The sequence below is a fragment of the Dipteris shenzhenensis genome, chromosome 6 (assembly GCF_047967505.1).
Source record: "Dipteris shenzhenensis isolate YYH24624 ecotype China chromosome 6, Dip_SZ_1.0, whole genome shotgun sequence".
Lineage (NCBI taxonomy): Eukaryota > Viridiplantae > Streptophyta > Polypodiopsida > Gleicheniales > Dipteridaceae > Dipteris > Dipteris shenzhenensis.
The window spans coordinates 33,501,435-33,518,689 of record NC_141601.1 but is presented as its reverse complement, the minus strand read 5'-3'; the positions used below and the strand labels follow the sequence as shown (position 1 = coordinate 33,518,689).

General features: G+C 42.3%; 1 protein-coding gene across 2 annotated transcripts; it reads left to right on the top strand.

Annotated features, from left to right (window-relative positions):
- The first annotated feature begins 12,493 nt into the window (after positions 1-12,493).
- Positions 12,494-16,174, top strand: LOC147901081 (deSI-like protein At4g17486). 2 transcript variants are annotated; one of them, XM_087375543.1, is made up of 4 exons: positions 12,503-13,542; positions 14,942-15,229; positions 15,348-15,428; positions 15,637-16,174. In XM_087375543.1, exons 1-4 carry the CDS (start codon positions 13,413-13,415, stop codon positions 15,741-15,743), a joined length of 606 nt encoding a protein of 201 aa, XP_087231669.1. In that variant the 5' UTR covers positions 12,503-13,412; the 3' UTR covers positions 15,744-16,174. The 2 variants fall into 2 exon arrangements, with proteins under 2 accessions (XP_087231668.1, XP_087231669.1); XM_087375542.1 differs by lacking the exon at positions 15,637-16,174 and having other exon boundaries at positions 12,494-13,542; positions 15,348-15,629.
- Positions 16,175-17,255: the final 1,081 nt, after the last annotated feature.

Here is a 17,255-nt window from a genome sequence, read left to right as displayed (position 1 = left end):
GAGGGGAGTTTTTTGCCGAAGCATTAAGATCATGAGTCCTGATAAACGAAAAGAACTCAAACACTTGAAAGCATGAGAGTATTGCCTGAGAAGTGGGAGAGGGAGCAGTAAGAGGGTTGTTGAGAGTCTTTGCCTGGAGCGAGACATCCCAGGAATGTTTCTATAAAGGAGGGGAGAAGAGAAAAAAACAAGTTAGATCAAGGAGTCAAAAAAGCCGAAAAACGGCCTTGATGACTTAAAGGAACTATGTGCAACCATCCAAAGTTACAGGGGAAAGTGTGTGTGTGTGTAGTAGACATTAACAACACCCCTTTCCATAGTGAAGAGTAGACAAATTTGGAGTGAAAAAAGAGATGTTTTAATAGAAATACTTTGCAATAAATATCCACAAAAAAGGAAGTAACATCATTAAAGGATGAACAATCTTTTCAAAAGAGACAAAGCGAGCAATAGAGCTTTGAAAAGTGGTTGCCACCATCACTTTTATTAAAGAGGGGAGTCTGCCTACCTGCCACCATCCAATAAGAAAAATAGTGAGAACTAGTTTTAACTTTGGTTGGGAAGACAGGTGTCATCAAGACCCCTCCCTTGTTATTGGAGTCACAATAAAAATAGATGCTTTTGCCTACACACTTATCTAGCTTAAGTAGAAAAGATAATGAATTTAAGATAATGAATTTATTAGCCAAAGGTTTTTGAAGAAAGAAAAAATTAATGTACATTTACATTAAAAAAGTTAGTGTAATAAGAAAAAAGTGAGAGAGAGAAAGGGTTTAATTAAAGGGAATTTGATAAGCTTGAGGGGGTGAGGATAAGCAAGAGGGAAGAATTAAGAGCTGAAAAAAGGTGAGGTTTTTATAAGAGAGGGAGAGAGAGAGAGAGGGTTTTTTTAAAGAGGGGGGTCCTACGAGGGAGTATAGAAATATCTAAAGAAATTAATGAAACATGAAGGTGCCATGGAGAGAAAGGAGGTAGAGTGAGGTTTCTTAAGTTATGAAAAGAGCGGTTAATGTAAAAAAAGGGGGATTTTAATGTATAAAGAAAGAAGAAGTATTTATATAGAAGGGGAGATTATAAAATTAGAAGGGGAAAATTAGTAAAAAGAAAAGAAGGGGGGAATATTTTTTTAAAAAAGGGAAGAAAGATTAAAGGTAAAAAAATAGAAAGAGAGAGATGTGTACTATACATATAGTGTTAAATAAAGACATGGGGTGGTAGGGGGAAGGGAGGGGGTTTAAATGAAATAGACAAAGAAGAAAACGGAAGAGAGGAGGGGGGGGGTTTTAAGACTAAAGGAAATTTAAAGAAAACGAGAGAGGGGAAAATTAACAAGACAAAGAGAGGGGAAATTAACCTCAGAATCCATGGAGAAGCGTGACGACGCGGACTGGGGTGGTGAAGTGATGGCGTGGCATGGTTCAAAAAGGGTGAGAGCACTACTGCCACAAAGGACAGCATTGACTGGTGGATGGAGGAGAGGAGGATGCAAGAGGGAGGTTGATGAGAAGGAACAGCTAGCTGTAGAGTGGCAGAGGCAGGGAGCGGAGCACGAGGTGCAAGTGAGAGTAAAAAGGAAATGCCATGAGCTTGCAGGGGGTAGCTAGTGAGTACAGATGGGTGCAGCAGGTGGCGCAGGAGGCTGCACAGACAATAGAGCTGCAGAGGTGCGCACAGAGAAGGTAGAGGCAGTGGGGAGGAAGTGCTCAACATAGAGGGTTAGTGTGCATAGTGAGAAGTAGGTGAGGGGAGGGGTTTAATATATAGGGGAGGGTAGCGTAGTCTGGGAGTTGGGGGAGGTGAGGGGTCTAGGGGGAAATAATGCGGGTTTATACAACGAGGAATTAGAAAGGGCCACAATTCAAGGAAAAAGGTAGGGCCACATAGCAAGGGAGAGAAAAAGGGATAGGCAGGGAATGCATACAAGGTAAAGTAGGGGTATTTAGTAAAGAGAGAAATTGAAGAATTTAAATTAGGAAGAGAAAAAAAGGGGGGGGGGAGGTGGTTATTGGAGTAGGGTAAAATTAGTGAGGAAAAATAGAAAATCATAGTTAAAATTTTAAGAAGGAAAACTTAGGAAAGATTAGAAAAAATTAGAGAGGGGGGGGGGGGGACTAGGGGAATATAGGAAAAAATAGGGAAAACTAGGAAAAAAGGAAATTAGAAAAGTAGGAAAAATAAGGAAATTAAAAAAGGAAAACATAGAGAAATTAGGAAAAAAAGGGGGATTTAGGGAGATTAGGGAAATAGGAAATTAAGAAAAATAAGAAATTAGGAAAAGATAGGGCAATTAGAGAAATAGAAAGGACAAAAAAATAGGAAGAATAGGAAGATAGGAAAAAATTAATAGGGGTTAGGAAATTAGGAAAAATTAAGGGGAAAAAGGGGGTTCAGGAGTGTTATTGAGAGAGAAGGACAAAGAGTGTAAATGTAAGGGGGGAAAGGAATTTAAAGAGAGAAGGGAAGGGGGGTAGGGGGGGGAGGGAAGGGAAAAAAGGTAAAGTAACTGTAAGGTAAAAAAGTGTATAGGAAGTGTGTGTGTGTGTGTGTGTGTGTGTGTGTGAGAAAGAGAGAGAGAGAGAGAGAGAGAGCTCATTGAAGCAATTTATCAAAGTTGACTTGAATTTTCTATAGCACTGATGTGTCATGTCACTAGTGTGGAATAGATGGTGGTTCTTGGACTTTAGATGACAAAATCAGTGGTAAGAAGTAGAGTTTATCTCACCACTACATCTCCTAACAACGATTTGTTGTCAAGCGACATAGTGGTGAGAAAGATTTCTTCTTGTTTCACTAATTATCACCTAAAGTCTCAAAACCACCATGCATTCCATACTAGCCCTAAACCACATTCCTTTTGTGAATCTATATAATTTATTAACACATAAAAGAGTTTAAACATTTATTGCCACTAAGGGAGAAATGGGATCTCAGAAGGCCCTATTAAATTACGCGGCGTAGTGGAATAGAAACTGAATAAAGAATAGAGAGTACACAGCAAATTGAAGACGAACAAAATTTTCCTTCAATATTGATGTAGTACAGATGATGGCTTCGTCCACCCGTGCTCTCCCACAATGGAGCTTAGATGGCGATCTAGAGAGATACTAGGTGAAGAGCTACTAGTTGGAAGATCTAATCTGATATGATACAATGGACTGGGGAGGTCGCCTCTTTAAAGAGCTATGAGGGCAGTAGCCAGATCAACGTAGTTGATAGAACCAACTAGTCAACCTAATTGATAAAGTCAACCAGTCAACCTAGTCAGTGGAACCGACTAGTCATCCATGGAATATTCAAGGAATATTTCCTATATCGTCGCCTCATAGGCTCTCACCCCTAAACCCCCACCAGTTGGCCCCCAGACCCCAGCAAGAGCAAGGGGCTCCCCCATAATCACCTTTCTACCATCAACTGTCTCATTTTGATAGACCTCATTTGACATGCAAGTCAAGATCCATCTAGTGTCCCGAGCTCACACACGACTTCTCCTCATATGGGGGCCTTACAACTTGAGCACCTTGGACCATTGGTGGTTACTAGGAGGGTGGGGCATTGAGAATATCTAACACCTCTCCTCAATGTCCACCCGTAGGTGAACTACGTTCTTGGCCCAATGTCGAGTCTCTGAAGATGACCCTGAAGCTGATCCTTCTCGAGTGCCTTGGTGAAGATATCTGCTCCATTTTGCTCTATTGGACAGTAGACCAATTCCACTATCCAGTCCTTGATCAAGTCACGCACATAGTGATACTGAATCTCTGTATGTTTTGTGCGCGCATGAAACACTGGATTTTTAGCAATGGCCATGCAACTTTGATTGTCACACCTCAGCACAGTTGCCTCATCCTCTTGCACTCCCATGTGCCATATGATCCTCCTTAGCCACATAGCTTCACATGCAGCAAAACATGTTGCCTTGTACTCAGCCTCGGTAGAAGACAATGCCACTGTTGGTTGTTTCTTACTGATCCAAGAGAAGATACCTAAACCTAAAGAGAAATAATATCTACAAACTGATTTCTTATGATCAACATCTCCAGCCCAATCTGAGTCACAATGACTAGCCAAGGAGTGCACGTACCATAGGTGATGCCATAATCAAGAGTGCCCTTCACATACCTGAGCACCCGCATCCCTGCATTCCAATGATTCTCTCAGGGCTTATTGGAGAACCTACTCAAAATGCCAACAGCAAAACTAATGTCCGGTCTGGCGTTGCACAGATAGATGACATTGCCAACCAACTTCCTGTACCTGCTGATGTCTACTAGTGGTGAGGCATCCTCCATAGATAGCCTCACATTGACCTCCATAGGTGTAGCTATCTCCTTGCACTCGGATATACCAAATGCCTTCAAGATCTCCCTTACATATTTTTGTTGAGAGATGAAGATCTTGCCTAGCTCTTGCCAGACTTCAATCCGCAAATAGTAGTTCATCAAGCCTAAGTCTATCATCTCAAACTCTGTGCTCAACGCCTTTCTAGTCTGCTGGATCATGTCTTCATAGTCACCTGTAATAAGGAGATCATCCACATATAGAACAATAATAGCAGATTTTCCACCTTTCCTGTACACACATACAAGTTAGCATCTGAGGCACATCTTTTGAAGTTTAATTTATGAAAGAATTTGTCTATCCATTGGTACCATGCTCTTGGGGCCTGTTTCAACCCGTACAGAGCCTTCTTCGGCTTACAAACCTTGTTCTTAGAATGGGGGGCCTCAAACCTAGGTGGCTGAGCCATGTACACCTCCTCCTTGAGGTCACCATTCAAGAATGCTGACTTAACATCCATTTGATAAACTGGCCACTTTTTATGAGCAGCCACCGATAGTACTATGCGAATAGTGGTCATTCTGGCAGTTGGAGTGAAAGATTCCTAAAAATCAAACCCTTCAACCTGCAAAAATCCTTGTGCAACCAATATGGCTTTGTACTTTTCCAAAGTCCCATCGGCCTTGTACTTTACCTTCCAAACCCACTTGGTACCAATAACCTTTATGTTAGATGGTCGATCTACCAACTCCCAAGTTTCATTCTTCATGATGTCGTCATATTCTACTTACATAGTGTTTTTCCAATCTCGGTCTGCAAGTGCTTCCTCCAAACTCATAGGCTCCTTTACTTCTGCAATAATCTCAACCATCAAGGCCATATTGACTATGTGAGCAGAAGCCCTCCTTTGCTCCTCAATTCTCTGAGACCGCCTTGGTCCATCTGCATGCTGCTTAATAGACATAGGCATCTGGTTATCATGGTCGTAGAGCTACCTTACCCATCACGGCAAGGGCTTTTCTGGTGGTGTAACAACAGGTTGGTGATTTATACCTTCATCATTTTATATTTCCTCCTCCTTTATAGCTCTTGGGATAGGTCCATCGTGAATTACCTCTTCACTTGATGATAAAGTGGAAGAGCTATTCTCTACCTCCACTACATGTGGCTGCTCCCTGAACACCACATCACGGCTCGCTATGATCTTCTTTGCCTCTCGGTCATATAACTTATAGGCTTTCTTCTCATCACAATAGGCTAAGAAGATACATTTGGTGCTTTTTGGTTGTAGCTTGTATCTCTCTTTGTCTGGTATATGCGCATAGCATTCACACCCAAACATTCTAAAGTGGGATACAGATGGCTTCTTACCCCGCTGTAAGCTGCATGTGGTGTTTTACCTTTGAGTTCCTTTGTATAGATGCGATTAATGATGTAAACCACAGTATTGATAGCCTCATCCCAAAAGTGGTTTGGCAGTCCAGCACCTTTCAACATACACCTCCCCATCTCCACGGTGGCCCGCATTCAACATTCAACAACTGAATTTTGCTGAGGTGTATGTGGTGTCGTCATTTGTCACTTGATCCCTTTGCTCTTGCAAAAATCTCCAAACTCTGTAGAAACAAACTCACCACCACCATCCGATCTGATTTTCTTAACTTTTCTCCTTGTTTCATTTTCAACATGCTATAGCCATTCTTTCAATTTACCAAAAGCTTGAGATTTTTCGACGAAGAAAGTACACCCACATCTTCCGACTATAGTCATCGACAATCAATAAAAAATAGGAAGATCCCCCCAAGGCCTGTGTAGGCATCTTACCACACAAGTCAACATACACCAACTCTAGAGGAGCGTTTGCTCTATTCTTGATTTCTTGTGGGAATGCCTTTCTCTATTGCTTGTCCATCATGCAAGCTTCACATGGTTCTTTGATTTCTGCGACTGCATGTAAGTGAGCAACCATACCTTGCTTCTGCATCTCCTTCACCACTGCAAATCCGATGTGGCCAAATCTTTCGTGCCAACATTTGCTTGTGCCCACTCCAGCGGTGGCTGTAAGAGCACTTAGCTCATATAGGTTGTTCCTCCTTACTCCTATGCCAACAAGATTGCCTGCACTATCTAGAATTTTTGCTCCTATCTTGTTGAACCTCACCTCATGGTCAAGGTCAGTTATGGAAGCAACTGATAGCAAATTTCTCTTGATTTGTGGAACATACAGCACATTAGATAGTTTCTTAACATCTCCATTTACAGAAACAAATCAAACCATACCTGTACCCTCAACAGGGCATTTTACATTATTACCAACTGTCATGGTGATGGGTTCCTCTAGAGGCTGCATGGAACAATATAGACCCTTCTTGCAGGTCATGTGACGAGAGGCACCACTATCCAACACCCATGAATCAGTGGTTGAAGCTTCTTGAACTGAGGAACACTCTTCCTCAATGGCCAGAAATAGATCCAACTTTGCGTCTGCTATGTTAGCTATCTCTTTCCCCTTATCTGTCTTCTTCAGGGTACCATTCTTTTCATCTGCTTTCTTGACCCGGCAATCTGCAATCACATGGCCCTTCTTCTTGCGGTAGAAGCATTCTCCTTGAAACTTCTTCTTGCCGCCCTTCTTCTTTTTGTCACCACTAGTAGAGGACTCGCCTTTGGTGGAGGAACCACCTTTGCCTTTCGCAGTGGTAGAGAACGCAGCATCCCCATTGCCGCCTCCATCTCGAGCTTTAAGCCTCAATTCCTCCTCCATAAGTAAAGCATAGAACTCCTCAAATGACAATGGTTGGGGTCTCACCTGAGTGTTAAGCGTTGTTACCAGTCCATCAAACCTTGGTGGACATATTCGGACACACCAGCGAACCAGCATTTCGCTAGACTTTTATATCCCAGCACCAGCCACATGGTCATGCAGATTTTTGATTTGGGCTATGAACGCCTCTACTGACTCTCCTTCATTAAACTTCTCAGCTCTACGAGCTGATTCTCCACGTTCTAGATCCTTGTTTGATTCCGCGTCTCATATTGACTCTTCAATATGTTCCAGGCCATAGTTGCCTTAGATGTATGCTAAATCAAGGTCAAAATACTATCAGTAGTACTTGTAACCAAGGCACATAGAGCATTTGTGTTCTTGCGTTTCCAAGCTTGTAGAAGGTCGGCATTAGGAGGTATCATACTCCCCGCATTTGCTGGGTCGGGGGTTCCTTGTGATTCTAGGTCACAATCCCCAGTACTATCTCTAGAAGCTCAGATGAATCCAGAATAGCAGTAATTTTAAACTTCCACAGAGTGTAGTTCATACCATCTAGCTTGCCTTTGGTGAAGGCTGGTGGGTGAATCCTCAACGCCTAGATTGTTCGTGCAGCTAGTGCAGCTGCAGCTGCTGAACTCGAGCTGCTTCCTCTTGCCATCACTCTGTATGCTGTTGAAGCCATCGCCTCTCTTCTACTCTTCGATCCTTAGAGCCACCTGGGCTCTAATACCATGTTAAATTACACGGCGCAGCGGAACAGAAACTGAACAAAGAATAGAAAGTACATAGCAAACTAAAGACGAACAAAATTTTCCTTCAATATTGATGTAGTACAAATGATGGCTCCCATCCACCCATGTGCTCCCACAGTGGAGCTTAGATGGCGATCTAGACAGACACTAGGTGAAGACCTACTAGCTGGAAGGTCTAATCTGATCTAAACTAATATGATACAATGGACTAGGGAGGTCGCCTCTTTATAGCTATGAGGGCGGTAGCTGGATCAATGTAGTCGGTGGAACCGACCAGTCAACCTAATTGGTAAAGCCGACCAGTCAACCTAGTTGGTGGAACCGACTAGTCATCCATGGAATATTCAAGGAATATTCCCTATATCATCACCCCAGCTGGGGGCCAGTTGGCCCCCAGACCCCAGCAAGAGCAAGGGGCTCCCACACAATCACATCTCTACCATCAACAATCTCATCGATAGACCTCATTTGACATGCAAGTTAGGATCCATCCAGTGTCCCGAGCTCACACACGGCTTCTCCTCATATGGGGGCCTTACAACTTGAGCACCTTGGACCACTGGTGGTTACCAGGAGGGTGGAGCATTGAGAATGTCTAAAAGGCCCTCGTAATAAGAAATGGATTAGGGGAAGGATTAAGACCTTGATTTAATCATATGTGTAGGGATCATAGTGGAGGGTTAGGTGGTTTTGCTCAGCTAGAGATGGTTTTGCAAGCACTCAAGATGGAGGAGTCATAAAAGCTACAAGTAATGTTTAAATATATTCAAGCTGTCAGTCTTTCTCTTGAGAAGTGATGTGCCTACCTCCATCGACATATCCACCAGCCTGATCACCTACTTCGAAGCAATTCAAGTCACATTCGATGGCCATATTCTTATAGGTCATGTCGTCGCCATCCCTTCTGGCAAATACGATGCCTCTCTACATGCCGGTGCTCCACTAGCTGCTGTTGATAGCCTAAGTTCCATCACTAGTCATGCTATTGCATCAACAAGCGACATTCATACTCTGTTATCCAGTAGTAACATGACCAGCAAGTCTCCATGATTTGGCAGCTTGTTTGTCGCAAGGTCAAAAACAGCAAATTTTGCATTCTATGTCAGATAAAATAAAGTTTTATTGTCAGCAAAGTAATCTTGGGTTCCTCTATGAACAAATACTTTATGTTATCTATGGGAACCCATCTCTTTGAAGTGTGGTCAAGTGTATAGGCAAAATTTGAGAAATTTTCTTGCATGTAAAGGATGAGATCTGAGACGTCATCCTTGGCTCGCATATATGTGCCCAGGACATCTAAAGTCCTATCAAAAGGATTTATAACAATTGTCTTTGTGTAGACTTTGGAGATGGATAGAGACATTTAAAGTGGTTTCAAATCCAATTGATGATTCAATTTATTCTATTTCAAATCTAGAAATGTCAATATGAATACTTCCATGCTTCCTTGTTTCCTGGGCAATTGATGGATACTACCAATGAGAGATGTTGCATTTTTAAAATGTCTACCATTGGACTGGTGTCAGGTGTTGATTTGGTGAGGAGGATGCAAAAAGAAGGGGATTTGCAACATTAGTGGGTGTGCTTTGATCATGTGTGAAGGGTGCTTGGTTCGTCTATAATGGCAGCACATGCATATGACCCGAGGTATGCAAATTGAGCACCCTTCACTTCATTTGAATATTAACTTTTTGGAAAATGCTAAGGGCCTTCCTATCGATATGTATGGTCAGAAACTCAAAGTTGATCCATACTAACATATGATGTATCTATCCTTGACTTCTCATGAGCAATGAGGTTGGAGTAGGTGTTGTACATAACCTTTGGCAATGAAAGGTCAAATTAGGTTCTATTTTCACCAATGGGTCCTAATAGTATATCAGTAGTATGATTTGACTTCTATAAAATGATCCATGCTCGATACGATATGGTACTCTATGTTAAGGCTTACCTGGCATGTATTGTTGTGCTTTTCTACCCATCAGAACACTATGTGTGAGCTACCATTATGGGGCTTATGCTAGAACCATCACTAGGGGGCTTATGCTAAACGCATCAATGTGCAGTACTCTAATATCCCTCAAAAGCATTTTGTAAGAACATTCCATTCTGGATGTAAGAGGAGTATTTTTCTCTAAGAGGAAATAACCTTCTATTAAAGATTGAGGAAAACACCATCAAAATCGGCTTCAAGGAAGGGCTCTCCCTTAACGAGGAGCCTCCATAAGGTTTGGCAACGCTTGTTTGGAGGACCCATTTGGGCCAATCCACTGATCATGATGAGTTTGAGCAGTAACCATTTAGATGGCATCTAGAAGTTGGGGACTAGGAGGGCTCATGTTGGGGTAGAGGATGCACATTGGATGTGTTGTGAGATGGTGGCCACGACTTTGTGAACTCTCTCATATACGTACCCAAATGGTGGAGATTGACATTGTGATCCTAGAGTCGTGTTGGGAAGGGTTGCACTTTTAAAGGCAAAGAATCTCTAGATATAGAATTGGCAATCTACCAGATACAGGTACCATATTGCCACCTCAACTTAGAGACTTTGGTAACTAAGTACTTGAATCAAGTTTATAAAATAGGCTTTTGTGGCGTTTGATCATTACTCGCGACTAGCCTCGGACCTAACACATCACTGGACTAGGCTTATAAAATAGGCTTATGTGGCGATTGATCATCCCTGGACTACTAGCCTGGGACCTAACACATATAGCAAAATAAAAAATTGATGATGTGGTATGCAAGTTGGCTAAGCAACACTATGACATAAGTTCATATGGCATGCTGTGATGTCATGGCACTATGTGTGTCAGATGACATGGCAAAGTGCATAAATTCTATGGGTGCTTAGTATGAGTGATTGTGTACCGATGTGTTGGCTGGATCACTAATTGTATTGTATAGGAGTGCTTTGGAAAGTAAGCTCCCAAATTAGTGCCTCATACTTTGCATCCAACATGTGTCCACATTTAGCATAAAGGAGTTTTGATTTTCAAACAAGCATAGCTTCTAGTCATTCTATTGGAAGACAAAAGTTTTTGAACCTAAGTGAAGATAAAATTGAGCACTACAAGGTCCATTTATCAAGATGCACACTTCGGCATGTTATGCCACATATTAATATCTTGCAACATCAACATCATTATTACAAATTGTCCCTCTCTAAAATCTCATCTTGTGATCATCACCCCTCAACGAAGGGTATTTAAGGATTCAACAACAGACTATTCTCAAGCCACGAAACATGTCTGTTCTACATTGACAATGACTTTTCAGAATTATTTTTGTAGTGAATCTTTGATTGATTAAATCATGGGCAATAGTTGACTCATTTTGATGATTGGGGGGAATTTAAAGTTTATGTGCCCTCCTCCTTGAAGTTAGATTTGCCTTGGAGTTAGCTATATGCCTTCTTCCACCCTTCTCCACTCTTCATTTTCTAATGATGAATGCTTTATATATATGTATGTATAAAACACAGCTCTTCATTTTCCCCCCATGAATAAAAGGAAATAACCGGGGACAAGATCGCATGGAGTCAAGATTGCATGGAGTCATGGCTTTAATGTGCAAGCACTCAGAAAAGTAGATTTCATTGTGGGAGTAGGAGGTCTTGGTGGGTTGATGCTCATTAGCACACATAGATGGTCCTTTAGTAGAAAGTGGGATGAGAAGCCAAAACACATGAACATTTTTTATATAGGATGGATATGCAGGAGGAGAGAGAGAGAGAGAGAGAGAGAGAGAGAGAGAGAGAAGGGGTGGGGTGGGGAGAGGGGGAGTTTGATGACAAACTAGTTTTACTCTTTGTAGTGAATCTCCACCCCCTTCTTCTTCTGTGGGTGCGTGTGTGTGAGAGAGAGCGAGAGAGAGAGAAAGAGCTTTTTACTTAGCAACAATGTGAAGGAGACAACTTGAGTCATCCGAAGCGATGCCTAGAATCGAACACACACATTAGACATGAACGAGATCCTCAGCACCAAAACCCATGTGGGTCTTAAAAAACTTGGTGGGGAAGGAGGATCTAGAGCGCCTTCCCAAGCGAGAAAAGACATGGGCAGGGCAGGGTTACATGCCAAATGTACAAAATATGAATGAAACGCCCCACATTTATTACAAGAAGATGCTTTATCCTACATGGTTTAGGTTGGTTTTCTGATTGGTTTGAGTGGATTTAAATCCTAAAATAAGAACTTGGGTAAGCCTGGGGCGAGGGGTAGTGGTCACCCATGATGATGGGCGCCCCCCTTTCCCCCCTTTTTGCATGGCCAAAGGCACACCTCGCCACCTGGATGCTACGTAGGGGAGCGCCCCTTCTTTATGTTGGGCGCAAGTGGGTAGTGGTGTGTAACCGACCTTGTACACGGCTTTTTCCTTCGTGAGCAAAGAGAGAGAGAGAGAGAGAATTCTTTTAACTTCGCAGCAATGATGCCAAGGAGCCAAATTGACTCATACGAAGGAATTCCTAGGAATCAAACAACGACGACATGAACCAGAGTTTCAAGGAGAGGGTTTTCCAAAATTTGGTGGGGAAGGATGGCTTAAGCATTTAAAAGGGGGGAGAGAGAGAGAGAGAGAGAGGGGGGGGGTGGGGGGGATGGACAGGTGTCCCCATCTCTTTTACTACATTACACCTTTTTTTATACCGTCCCTTCCACTATAACTGAGTGAGTGAGTGACAGCGTCTGTCACAATCCAACACAATCCCAAATTCATTTTCACTGCTGCCACACTCTTACCTTACTCCTCCTAACAACATGTGAGCCTTCTCTCACTCCAAGGGCAGAGAACAATCCCCCCTTCCATTCCCTGCCACTACTCTCAGTGCTCACCTTCCACTCTAAAAACATCTCCCCGTGAGAGACTCATGTCTCAATCTCCAAAAGTAAACTCAAGTAGAGCTCCATGGTCATCATCCTTGCAGTCAGAAAGAAGGAATCAAGAGGGGAGAGAGAAGGAACTGAAAAACTGCAGCTGAGAGGCTCACAGTAAACAGTGTGAGAGCTTTGAGCTGACAGTAAACACTGTGGGAACGTTGAGCTCAAAGATCAAAGCAAACACTGTGAGAACTTTGAGCTCAGATCACAGTAAACAACTGTGAGAACTTTGAGCTCAAAGATCAAAGTAAACACTGTGAGAATTTGAGCTAGTAAACACAGTGAGAACTTTGAGCTCTAAGATCACAGTAAACACTGTGAGAACTTTTGAGCTCAGGACCTCTAACAAAACTTATGCTTTGCTGTTGAAGCACCTCAGTTCAGTCCATCATCTCCATCCTTTCATTCACTGCCTGTCTCCCCCACTACTTTTTGCCGTCAGTCTCCTGTGAATTTGCTGGTAGCTCACCATATCCCACCTCATCACCTTTCCTTTACTTTCAAACTTCCCATCTTTCCTTCTTCCTGCACCTTTTCTCCATGGCTCCTCCACCTTTTGCTTCCTCCCTCCCACCCCTTGCTTCCTTTTCCCAGCTTCAGATCTGGGTCTTCACCGCTAATCGCTCTTAGCCCCCCTTCCATCGCATCCCTGCTCCAGCTAAATCGATCTCGGCGAGCTTAACGTCGCTCGCAATCTAACCTGTGGTTTTTTTTTACTAAGGGCGTTTCATTATGCTGGGAAAAGTTGCACGGCGAAACAAGAGCTCCGGAGCCCCTCTCTACCTCAATGTGTACGATCTTACCCCCATCAATGGGTACTTGTACTGGTTTGGGCTTGGCATCTACCATTCTGCAGTCGAGGGTGAGTGTTCCAACATCGCAGAGCCTCCATAAGTTTATGGCATTCATCTTCTTAATGTCTGCTGGTGCGCTCTGCTTAGTGTCTTGCAAACATCTCGAAAACATTTTGAACAAGAGGCGTTGAGAAAATTTGTGAGGAGTCGCAAGTATATGAACGAAGACTCTCTCCGAAGAAAGAAAGTTCGCAGTCTGGGAACACCGTTGCATCATTGCTCTTATAAATAGAACCTACGTTGGTTTCGAGCTTTTTCGTTTTCGCTCTGGCATTGTATAAGGTGGGTTAACCCTGTTAAAATTGAACGACAGGTATCGTTTTGACCAATATGAGCACGAAAGCGACACTTTATTTGCCTTGAAAGCCGTTTGCCGTTGGTAGCTGTCTTGCCAAAATACTTCAACATTATAGCGCTTGCTTTCTCAAATCTCATCAAAGGACTGATTGGATGTGGCTACTCTCCTCTGTTCAAGGATATCTGACTCACCTCTGTCTCCATGGATTATCGGGGACTAAAAATGAAGATAAAATATTACGATTCTGTCCAAAAGTCGTTGTGTAGTGAATAAGTTCTGCTAGTAAGCTGAGGTCATCTATCTTATCAGCATGACAATGCACTGTAGAGTGGGACTACGATCCTTAGGCTGTTACTCAAATGTTTATACAGACTGTGAGAGTGTGGTGAAGCCCAGAAGTTTCTATAAACGAAAAGAGGAATTTAAGTCGTTCTTGGTACCTTCTTGAGGGCAGAGAAACGAAACTCCTTGTCTGAGGGGTTGACATGATGCTAAATCACGTCCTATACCCGTGACCCGTCCCTGCTCACCGATGTAATTTGTGGAGAAACCTAGGTAAGAGAACCATTAGAACCCATCATCATCTGGACAATTTTCGATTCTGGCAGCTAAGAACTCGAGTTATTCATTCTGTAGCATGTAATGCCAAAAAAGAGGTTTGGAACTAGCTGGACAAAAATGGCTACTTCACGTAACCTCTTGTTGTTTGTGAAATTTTATCGTGTCTCCAAAGTGTGCTCTCTGTGGAGTTAAAATTTGGGGAAGGTAAGCATGTAACTGCGAATTAGGTTCGGATAGTAAAGACACTTGTAACAGACAAGTGCGATTTCAATGATTCTTGAAGTAATGCTCGGCTTAGGGTAGGGGGTTGACTGACCTGTAGGTTCTGCTTGGATTCTGTGAATGCTTGTTATCTGTGTGGACTTGTTTGTAAGTGCATGGTACTGAAGGCCTCCTTTATCTTTACACTTGTGCTTGAGTAAATTAGTTGTCAAATGCCTTTCAAGGTCTAGTATGTTATCCAGTTTTTAATATGTCAATCTCATTCTCGTAAGGGCCTCTTGAGGAATATGTGCATTTTGACAGGGTTTGTTTTTTTTGTGGTGCAGCCTATGGGGTTGAATATGCGTTTGGGGCACATGATTATCCTTCTAGTGGTGTTTTTGAGGTTGAGCCACGGAGCTGTCCTGGATTTACCTTTCGGAGGACGATTCTTTTGGGAACTATTCAGCTTAGCTCTAAGGATTTTAGGCAGTTTATGGTGCAGGTTGCAAGTGAGTACTACGGGGATTCTTATCATCTGATAGTGAAGAATTGTAATCACTTTTGTGATGATGTGTCCACACGATTGACAGGCTCCCCAATCCCTGGCTGGGTGAACCGCCTTGCAAAACTAGGTTTGTATATTTTGCAAGTTTCAGTGGCTTTACAAAAAATTATTGTAGAAAATCACCTCCACAAATCACTGGTATCATTCGTAAATTTTTGAGCCTGATCATATCATTCAATTGGCAGGTTCTCTTTGCAACTGTTTGCTTCCTGATAGTCTCCAGGTCAATGCTGTCCGGCATACACCAGATTATCAAGACATTGAAGGTGAGAGAACTGGTTCCAGAAGTACATGTATTCAATTAGCTGATCATTTGGCTACAGTGGCACCAAGGAAAAGACATCTTTTGGTTTCGTCTGCATTTCTGCACTCCTTTAAGGGAGGAATCTTGCCACAGGATTGGAAACGCTCAAATCTAATAAAGCAAAAATTCAGACAGTTATGACGACTCTGTTATGTTTTTGGGCTGTTCAGACTTACAGCAAACATCAGATGAAGAGCATGTCATCATACATAACAAGAGGCAAGATGAAATTAAGAGTGATGAAGAGGAGGAACATCGGTTCTTGCTCACTGTTTGAGAGGCATCTTAGGATTTTGGTGTGGCATGAGAAGAAGGTTGACACAAAGGCAAGGGGAATGTTCTGTCAGCTCAATCGGATAACACTGTTATATGTGCTGGAGTTATGGATGTTAATGCATCTAGATCTGATTCAGAACAGGCAGCTTGATCGTGTTTGGTGGTACCTACCTTCTGGCCTTAGCTCTTGTTATGCACAGAGTGTAGTTTGATGGCATCAGCTCTCCTCCTAGCCTTGGGGAAGGGTAATTTAGTGTTGCAACAGAGCTGCCAGTGCTCCAGGCAGCACCTTAGTATCTGATGCCAGATGTAAAAGCTCCCAAATGTTGCTTGCAGAGTTTTTGTTTGACAGATTCCGATTACTTTGTTCATTTTTGTGCTCTTTTTTGCTGGAAACCAAGAACTTATTCTTCTGAATGCATATTTGCAGAGGTAAATTCCTCGTTCTTTGTGCAATTCTTTTTTTTTTAACAGACACTGTGATTTTCAATTCTTTAAGTTGCACGGTAAGCCAGTATTTATAAATTAAAATGTGCTGCCTAAAATACGAGTATTTGTAGCAGAATGTGGACTTCCTCGTCTGCCCTTCTCCTCCAGAGTACTCTGAGAAACTCACGACGAAGATGTTTAAGGATATGTGGGTATGTGATTATGTGTGAGAGCATGTTTGTACCAATGTCTACACCCACTGTTGTTGAAGAACCTAACCTTCTTGAACCCATTTTTCTAAACCTTTGCCAGAAGCGGAACCGGCAGGACACTGATGATGTTGGTGGGGATGTCATAGTAGCTTAGTACCTGCTAGTGTGTGATACGTTTTAGCGGTATGAGTTTGGGCGTGTTCCTAGATTCTTCTAGTTATATATGTTACCAACAATTTTGAGTTGGTTTGATCAACTCCCGGTTATGCAGTTTTGTAGATTAAACGATTTTGCATAATTAAATTTGGTAAATTACCAAGGGGCATATCTTCTGGTGAACGTTAAGGTTTATTGGTACTTTCCAGCAACAATGAATAGTCTACAGATAGCTAGATGCATTTATGTGAGATTTTGTCAATTTGACGGGTATCTGAGTTTGTATGGATTATATTGACCTGGTATTGGCAATTTTTCCTTTAGAAAATAGTACAGCAATTGTGTGCTTTTGTGAAGCAGATTTGCTATCACCTGTGTGTCAGAGTGTAGTTTGGAATTTGAAGTATTGGTTAAGCTGTTACTCGCAAGGGTTGTATTTATCTTTGAAGTAGCCAGCGCCCAGAATGCCCACAATACTTGTGTTCCAAACTTAAGATTAAGGAGGAATATCCTTGATACGTATAACCTTCGTTATGACTTTACTGAGTTTTGTAGCTGTGACTATGTGAGGGCATATGTTTGTACAATAGCCTCGATGGATGTAGAGTTGGGATTGGTGACATCATAGTAGCTACCCTGTGCTACATATCATGGAGTTCATGTCTTTTTTGGTTTCTGTTGTGAAGTACAAACTGCTTGATATATTTTTGCTGTGT